The following is a 10,000-nucleotide window of genomic DNA, read 5'->3' as shown; positions in this document are numbered from 1 at the left end:
GGGAACGGCTGAATAGCCCCGGTGCTGAATGGCCGCTTTCACACACACACCACTGCATCTAATCTCCCTGGGATACACTGCCTTTCTCCGGGGGATCCATGGTCATTCAGCGCAGCTAATCAACAGGAAGAGGAATGCCCTGCGTTCACACTCCTTTAGAGAGATCTCTCTCTCTCTCTCTCTCTCTCTCTCTCTCTCTCTCTCTATATATATATATATATATATACTTCCAGATGCATGAACATGTGTATTTCACATTCCACAGGTGTGGATGGTGGTGACGTGTTTGCTGACGTATAGTTGTGACGGTGGTGACTGAAGGACTCTCAGACCAGTCCACATGAACTGTGATGTCATATGTTGTCTCACCTACAGAGGCGCGGATCGTGGTGATGTCATAACACTCCAGGTGGATGATGACCTCCTCTACGGCCTTGATGCCCTCCTCAGGGGTGAAGGACACCTCGTGGTGTTCACTGCCGATGTACGCAGCCACCTCATAAACAAACAAACAAACAAACAAACAAACAAACAAACAAACACACACAGCACAACTTCCTTTTACTCTCGTATACAGACCAGTGTACCAACACATTGCACAAGAGGAGACACATCTGTATCCAAGGGATTTCCAGAAAACCTGTGTGTATGTGTGCGTGCGAAAATCTAGAGTTGGGTATGATTTGGAGTCTCCTCAATATGCTGCAATAGCTGGGACATCCCATAATATGCTGCAATAGCTGGGACATCCCATAATATGCTGCAATAGCTGGCACATCCCATAATATACTGCATTAGATGGGACGCCCCATAGAGTAGCCGTGTGGAGACTGGAAAATAGAAATATTCGAATGTAGAAATATTGGGAAGGATCAGAGGAGAACTGGGAAGCAGCCTTCATATTAAATGGCTTTATTGGTCTTAAAGGAACACGCCACCCAAAGTCAGTAGCAATATATGTTCTTACCTTAACTTTCACGAGTTGAGTCATACCTCTCCCGTGTCGGTAGGTGCACTCAAACGCTCGCAGCGTCAATGTGTTAGCATGTCGCTATGCTAGCGGCCTCAGACGTAGCCATAGAGGGAGGAACATAGCAGTAATCAAACACATCCACGTTTTCCCTACTTAAATACAGTTGCACGAGTAGTTGATAAAAATGTGTAAGGTCACACAACATGAAACACGGGCCATTTTCCAAGCGAATAAACAAGAGAACTAAAAGGTGTGGCGCAATAGCACTTGGGAGTACTTCAACATTAGCGTAGTAATATTAATTAACACCTAATTGTAGATCCTATCTCAGGCCGCTAGCATAGCAACATGCTAACACATTCACGCCGTGAGCCAGAGCGTTTGAGTTCACCTACCGACACGGGAGAGGTATGACTCAACTTGTGAAAGTTAAGGTAAGGTTACTACTGACTTTGGGTGGCGTGTTCCTTTAAGCAATACTGCATCTAAACAGACATGAAAGTGAAGCAACTTTGGAAAGCAACAGAAAACAGAGAGAGAGAGAGAGAGAGAAGGAGAGAAGGAATGAAAGTGAGTGAAGAGAGAGAGAGAGAGAGAGAGAGAGAGAGAGAGAGAGAGAGAGAGAGAGAGAGAGAGAGAGAGAGAGAGAGGACAAACTAAATCCACTCCAAACACAATTGACTGATAAATTAAAAGAACTGGAATCAAAAGTAAAAAATGAATTGAACAATCTAGACACCCCTTTATCACTAGCTGAATTAAATGAAAAAATAAAAATCCTAAAAAACAAAAAGGCATGTGGGTGCGATGGGATACATAATGAAATGATTAAGTACAGCAGTCCAATACTGAAACAAGCCATTCTCAAACTTTTCAATCTGGTTCTAGCTGTTGGTCATTTCCCACAGCCATGGAAAGAAAATCAAATCGTACCAATCTACAAAAACAGAGACAAACTAGATCCAAACAACTACAGAGGCATTGCTGTAAGCAGCAACTTAGGAAAGCTTTTCTGTAGCATCATAAACAAAAGAATGGTGGAATTCTTACAGGAAAATAGTCATAAGTAAGTCTCAGATTGGGTTTATGCCAAAACACAGAACAACTAACCACATATATACATTACAGACATTAATTGAAAAAGATGTACAGAACACCAACAGAGGAAAAATTTGTGGATGCTTTGTAGACTTCAAGAAGGCCTTCGATTCAGTCTGGCATGATGGACTCTTGCTCAAACTGATAGAAAATGGGATAGGGGGGAGAATCTAAGACCTTATAAAAGATAATCCAATCCAAAGGTGTTCGGCAAGGTTGTAGTCTTAGCCCTATACTCTTCAATCTATATATAAATGATCTAACATCAGACATAGCAAAATCGAAAATATCAGGAGGCACAATCGGGGGTAGAGACATTAAGTGTCTCCTGTTCGCGGATGACCTCCTACTTCTGTCCCCAACTGAGGAGGGGCTACAAGAGAGCCTGTCAATCCTGGAAAATTACTCTCAAATTTGGAATCTCCCCATAAATAAAGAAAAAACAAAAATAATGATATTTCAAAAAAAGACACGTTCAACAGAGAATAAATATAACTTTCACAAGTGACAAATTATAACTATTTGGGCCTAAATATTTCCTCCACATTTTAATCTGGCTATTAAAGACCTGGTTGACAAAGCACGGAGAACATACTATTGCATAAGAAAATCACTATACCAATACAACACCCCTATCAAATTGTGGCAAAAGATTTTTGATTCGGTTATCAAGCCCATTATCTTATATGGCAGTGACATTTGGGGCATAAAACATCAAAATAATTACGAGCTATGGGACAAAAGCCCAGCAGAAACACTGCACCTGGAATTCTGTAAGAACATCTTGGGGGTACACAGGAATGCAACAAACATTGCATGCAGGGCAGAACTTGGAAGATATCCACTATTAGTTGATATACAAAAAAGAGCATGGAAATTTTATTCCCATGTACCGTCCTCAAAACCAGAGGAATGTAATCACAGTGCCCTTCTACAGAGGAGAACCCACCCAGAGAGATCCTTTTGATTATCTTATATCAAAACACAACTTGAATTTGAATACACCTGACATGTCTCAAAGTTAAAACATATTGAGAAATTAACAAAAGATGAATATTACAAATATTTGCTAGACAAAATTAAAAAAATCCAACAAATTGAACCATCATCAAAAAATAAAAACAAATTATGAACTGGAACCATATTTAACCCTTAGAACCCTAAGCTGTTTTTAGGGCATTTTCACTACCTTTATTCATAAGGATTTATTCTAGTCATTGTAAGTGCCACACACACATATTATATATTGTTTTTTTCATTTCATGTATTAGTACTAACATTGATTTTATTTAGATTTTTAAAGAATTAAAATATAAAAATCATATTATAAAAAATCTTATATTTTGACCTGTATCTCACCACAGCAAGCTCATAGCTCTACATGCATTTCATGTGTGTGTAGGGCAGACTGTCCTGAATCGGGCAATATAATTCCCATGTTGGAGGGATACTCTGGGGCTGAGCAATTTACAGAAATATGTAGTGTGTGATTTACGGAAATAAATGACATTTTTTATTTAGCGATGAAAAATGACCTTTCTGCGCTCCATATCTGTGACACAAACTGATCTGACCTGACTTGTCACTAGTTTGCGTGTTAGCATGTGTTACTATGGTGTATGCGCTCATGATGATTCTCAACTTTTTACTGCATTGCCATGAACAAAGTAAAGACAAAAAAGGTGTTTCTTTGTTGAACAAATTGGGATTTAATGTGAGCCTTGAATTGGATGCCATGCAGGAATTTGCTAGGATCTCAAAACCGGATTATGAACATGCTTTGCCATAGAGAAACACACGATAGCGTTGGATTATAAACATGCTTTGCCACAAAAACAGGGGTAAGTCCAGCTATATGAAGTTATTATTTTGCTGTCACTTCGTCTGTTTTATAACCCAGAAGGATGTACTTGATAGCTATCAAATGATAGCTCTGTGTCTCCTCTTTCATCTGACATATGTGGCATATCTATCCGATCACGGGATCCGCAAGTAATCCAAACGAGAGTAATGGGTGTGCAGCGTTGGTTTGTGTACATTACCTTAATATTTTGCGGTCACTTCGTCTGTTTTTATAAGCGAGAAGGAGCGATATCCATGGTACCAATGGATAGCCCTGTGTCTCCTATTTCATCTGATATGCTTGCCATATCTATGTGATCACGGGTTCGGGAGTAATTCAAACGAGAGTAATGGGTGCGCAGGTGAACGCAGAGAAGTATAGACTGTAAATATGATGCAATTTGATTTAATTTCATGATTTTTTTTAATTTTCATACTTGATCGTACAGACAAGTGCGTAGTCTCTTTGGAAAGCCCCACTTCTTCTCTGTCATGCAATAAAGGTTTCATCTCGCTGCAATGAACAGTCGCGGAGCAATGTAACAGAGAAGAAAGGGTGTGTTTTTTGACATACTTTGCGTCAATCGGGTTCTAAGGGTTAACAAATATCAAAGATTATAAAAAAAGGAAACTTCTAACTTCCTTCAGAATTAGTGAGCACACTCTGGAAGTTGAGAGGGGTCGGCACAGGCAGACATGGAAACCAATAGATGAACGGCTATGTCTACAATGCCACGAAGGAGTAGTAGCAGACCAGTTACACTTCCTCACAGAATGTAAAAATTACACCCTGGTTAGGAGAGAATTCTTTGACCACATTGGCAACATTGCTCCCCAATTCCCCGTGCTACCCAATGAACACCAGCTCCCATATTGGTTGGGAGGAGTGTGTGTGTGTGTGTGTTGACGAGCCCCTCTCACCTTGCGTGCGGCCTGGATGTCGGGACTGTCCTCGGCCCCGATGGCAAACGTCTGGATGGGGTACTTCAGCTCCTCCTGCTTGGCCAACTTCACCAGCGTAGCAGCGACCAGGCTGGAGTCCAGCCCACCTATCAGAGCGCAGATCAGGGGTGGGACATTAATATGACATCCAACGGGCTGACCACCTATCAGAGAGCAGATCGCAGGTCAGGGGTGGGACATTAATATGGCTGACCACCTATCAGAGCGCAGAAGGCAAGTCAGGGGTGGGACATTATCATGGGATCCAGTGGGCTGAACACCAATCAGAGAGCAGAACGCAGGTCAGGGGTCGGACATTTAATATGACATCCAGAGGGCTGACCACCTATCAGAGAGCAGATCGCAGGTCAGGGGTGGGACATTAATATGGCTGACCACCTATCAGAGAGCAGAACGCAGGTCAGGGGTGGGACATTATCATGGCATCCAGTGGGCTGACCACCAATCAGAGAGCAGAACGCAGGTCAGGGGTGGGACATTATCATGGGATCCAGTGGGCTGACCACCAATCAGAGAGCAGAACGCAGGTCAGGGGTCGGACATTATCATGACATCCAGAGGGCTGACCACCTATCAGAGCGCAGAACGCAGGTCAGGGGTCGGACATTAATATGGCATCCAGAGGGCTGACCACCAATCAGAGAGCAGAACGCAGGTCAGGGGTCGGACATTAATATGGCATCCAGAGGGCAGACTACAGGGCTTTAATGGTGGCCCGGTTGCCTTTGGCTACCAAATTGTTACAAGTGTCAACCAGATTAGATTGGCTGTCAGTAATCAGGGTATCTGCACATTTTCCAAGTGCAAATTTAAAGACTTTTAAGACCTTTTCAAGACATCTAAATGAAAAAATTAAGACTATAGCACGGCAAAAAGATATATACACGACTGTTTAATCAATAGGTTTTTTTCTTTTTCTAATTTTAACCCCCACCCCATTTGGGATGTCTACAGAAGTTACCAAATAACTTCACCATAGTTCACCAGTTACCAAATAAAGTTACCATATTTTGGCGAAAGAAAAATAATTGTGTGTGAATTACCTTCACTATAAATGCCCAATTTTAGGGTCTGGGTTGCTTGCTTTTGAAGCTGGCTGTACATATTTGGTTGTGCTTACTGGCTGAGGCTGACTGTTCTTCACCTGTGTCTGTAGTAGCCTAGGCTACTTGCCAAAGACATGTGCACTGGACTGGATTCCCTTCAATATTTTTTCTAAGTTAGACTAAGCTATTTAAATATTTTAATAGGCCAACTTTATATCATTTACTATGTGCATCTATTGTCCCATATGCATCACAGCAAATTAAAGTTAATCCACTACTTTACATTTTGCATACCAGTTGTGTCTAAACCAACCAAAGCTTGACTGAAACATTGTAAAACCATTGACTTGTTTTAAATTAATTAAGAGACATGCATTGATCGCATGATCCTGCTGAAAACTGCTGGTTTCATCTCAAGCACGCATGTATTATGAACGCACGTTTTTTATTTATGTAGCCAGTCGCCGACATTCAAAAAATATGCGGTTATATTTCACAACTTTTGCAAAGTAGGCCTACTGGGAAACGCTGGCAAGCAAGCTGCTGACAGATATTACAGGTATTATAACTTAGACATATATTTTCTTCCCTAGGCTAGGCCAGCAACACACACTGGAAAGATGCAAACAGATCAACTTAACATGTACAGTATTTCCTCCTGATTGCGAAAAAGCTTGTTTTCTTTTTCTGTCAGTCCGTGGTTCCTTCATAAATTGCGCAGCAAAATATCAGACGAGTGACAGAATTTCATAATTCAATAATTTGACCAGCAGTCTTCGCGTCTATAGTTTGTGAAATGATGCTGCGTCCGAGCAAAGATTCTAGATGCCAAGTGCAACTCCAAAAAGGAGGACAAATGAGCGTCTGGCTGGTTTAACTGGTTTATCAACTCTTTCTCCCGCTCATTTTACCGCTCACGTAGGTTACCTGCCTATCTCTCAGGCCTCTACACCACGAAAACGTCAGGCATATTTGTACATACTGTATTATTACCGTTTTCACACCTTTATACACACGTGAAAAACATCTTCACTCTCCACTACACTTCCTCCCGTAGTCACTTATACAATTGCGTTTTAAATTCACGAAACCGGATGGAGACATCACTCGCTCTCTTGCACTCGCTGGCGGTCCCATACGCAAATGTAATACCTCCCTTTCAAAAATTCAAGACATCCCAGACAAATTAAGACTTTTTTAAGCCTTAAAAACTGAAAGTTATATTTAAGACTTTTTAAGGATCCGCGGGAACCCTGGTAATGCCACACGCCCACACAACGCGTATCAAATGAACCCCTCTATGCACCAGACTGCCCATTTCACCAGCACGCTGCCAGGTGGCACACCTTACCCGTCCCCCCAGGTGGCACACCTTACCCGTCTTCCCTGTATTGGCTTTACCCAGAGCACACACACACACACACACACACACACACACACAGGGGACTCCTTTCATCAGTATGAGGGCAGACTGGTAACCAGAGCCGTGGCTGTCCACTGATTTAAGACACTGCGCTTTCTCCCCGCACCATTCAACATGCCGATTCACACCGCACCATTCCACATGGAGATTCACACCGCACCATTCAACATGGAGATTCACACCGCACCATTCAACATGGCGATTCACACCGCACCATTCCACATGGCGATTCACACCGCACCATTCCACATGGCGATTCACACCGCACCATTCCACATGGCGATTCACACCGCACCATTCAACATGGCGATTCACACCGCACCATTCCACATGGCGATTCACACCGCACCATTCAACATGGCGATTCACACCGCACCATTCAACATGGAGATTCACACCGCACCATTTAATCAGGCGAGCCACACCGCACCATTCAATCAGGCGCGACTACTGCGCTCACAATGTACGTTCCACTGCTCACACTGCGAGACAAACAACACGAGATGGAACTTTGGACATTGTGAACATGCTCAAACTATACACCAGATCGCACGGGAATTCAGCCCCAATTTTTTGCCAAGCAGACACTGATACAGGGCTATTACGCATCACGCCATCACGTGATGCAAGTCACCCCGCTCACAATTTGTTTGATCTACTGCCCTCTGGGAAGAGGTACAGAAGCCTGCGCTCCCGCACCACCAGACTCACCAACAGCTTCATACACCAGGCTGTTAGGATGCTGAACTCTCTCCCCCCTCTCCCCCCTCCACCCTCAGCTACATAACATCCTGGACTTTAGACCCACAATGGCTGCCTTGCACTACTCCACTTGCACTACTCCACTTGTACACTTGCACACTTTGCAACGTGTTGTTGTTGTCCTGTTGTCCTGAAAACACAACACACTTCTGCTGCTCTTACATAACTTGCACCACTATGCCACTTGCTTACTTAGGTCAAACAGAACTACCTCAGCCATTTATTGGCCTGACTTTGCACTATTATATTGACTGTCTACTGTATGCACAATTGCACAATTTCAACCCAATTTTGCTGCTCTTATTTCTTCATTGTATGTGCCTTCTTATTTACTTTTATTGTTTACTTGAATGTTATGTTTGTCTGTGGACTTAAATTGGTAGAATATGTCTTGTCTCCACCGTGGGATAGTGAGAAACAAAATGTCTTTGTCTTTGTATGTCTTGGCATGTGAAGAAATTGACAATAAAGCAGACTTTGACAGGTGAGGAGAGATGTTATTACCTGTGCAGGACAGGCCAGGTACCTGTGATGTTTGTTACCTGTGCAGGTGAGGCCAGGATCTATTACCTGTGCAGGACTAGTCTAGAGGAATACGCCTAGATTCAGGGGAAAATAGGGCAGGGGAATGTCTCTGATTTCGACCAAATCTTTTTTCAATAGCCAATCGTGGAGAGGTGGCAGACCTTGTGAATATGCACATGTACTGGGTGTTTCATGAAAATACCGCCGACAGCGAACTAACAACCAAAACGATGGTGTTTAGTTTGCCTTTGTAGCCATCTCCTGTTGTTCTCACTTCAATTTCTTCGACTCTAAACATTAGTGGTGTCAACAATAATCGATTCGGCGATACATTGCAATGCGGGGCATGCACGATTCAGCATCGATGCGGCAACGTGCCATAATCGATTATGTCACTGTTTATTTTCTGGCCTTGAGTGGACAATAAAGTTGTGAAGTTTCAATTACTTCTGGGGGCATTTCCGGAGCAACGTTGTAATGACATGCGCAGTCTGTAGCTACATGCTAAGCGGCAGCACTAGCTAGCATAACAACAACACCATATGTGTGTGTGTGTGTGTGTGTGTGTGTGTGTGTGTGTGTGTGTGTTCAGAGCTGATGCTCATCTAACGAGCCTCTTGGTACGTCTTTCATCACTCCTACTCCTACGCCTCCTGTTTTCTGACATGATAAATCAGCTCCTCTCACCTTTAAATAAATAAACTAATAAAATCAAGATGACAGAGGGAGATGACCGCGATAGACAAGTAATTAAAAACGCATCCACAGCTTGGAAAGCGGACATCTGGGCACATTTCGGATTCTACGAAAGCATGTTGGCAATACAACTAACTTCACAAACCATGTCGATCGTTGGCATCCTGAGTTGGCGTCGTTACTGTGTGTGCAGTATGTGCATGGTAGGAATTTCACGACGGCCATGACCATCGTTGCCCTTGGCGTTGGCTGTGATGCCCCTTTGAAAACCAGAGGTTTACAGGCCACGGTGGCCTTGGTGCCCCCTTCTTTTAATATTCTGTTTTGCATCCGACACTAACGATTTTTATTTAGCCTATGGCCTGTCAAAATAATCTAAGCATTCACAGCGCAAATTAAGAAAGTGCATCCAAATTCACCCATTCTTCTCAGTTGAACTACTCGCGAACGAGCCTACTCATCACACAGACATCACAAGTAGCCTATCACATCACATGAAGGAGCTTTTTCTCAACTTTTAAACGATGTTAGCTGTTAATTGCTGTGGTGAACGGTTCGTGAGGAAAGTAAATAATATAATTCAATTTAATCATAAATTCTACTGAAGGTTCTGCGCCCATCTCCCTACCCATTCATCTCGGTGGAATACTTCACGAACCCTTCGTTCAACAC

The 10,000-nt window shown here is 42.9% G+C and overlaps 1 protein-coding gene across 1 annotated transcript in view; it reads right to left on the bottom strand.

Moving 5' to 3' along the window:
• The window catches only part of asns (asparagine synthetase), a 21,673-nt gene that overhangs the window by 7,369 nt on the left and 4,304 nt on the right, over nucleotides 1–10,000 (bottom strand). The window contains exons 6-7 of the mRNA XM_042076764.1: nucleotides 4,835–4,962; nucleotides 370–496 (exon numbers count right to left, since the gene is read on the bottom strand). Of these exons, the coding sequence (XP_041932698.1) occupies nucleotides 370–496; nucleotides 4,835–4,962 (255 nt within the window). The remainder of the gene's footprint in view (nucleotides 1–369; nucleotides 497–4,834; nucleotides 4,963–10,000) is intronic.

The sequence above is a fragment of the Alosa sapidissima genome, chromosome 21, assembly GCF_018492685.1.
Source record: "Alosa sapidissima isolate fAloSap1 chromosome 21, fAloSap1.pri, whole genome shotgun sequence".
Classification (NCBI taxonomy): domain Eukaryota; kingdom Metazoa; phylum Chordata; class Actinopteri; order Clupeiformes; family Clupeidae; genus Alosa; species Alosa sapidissima.
Note: the sequence above shows the minus strand (reverse complement) of the source record. Positions and strands in the feature narration are given on the sequence as shown.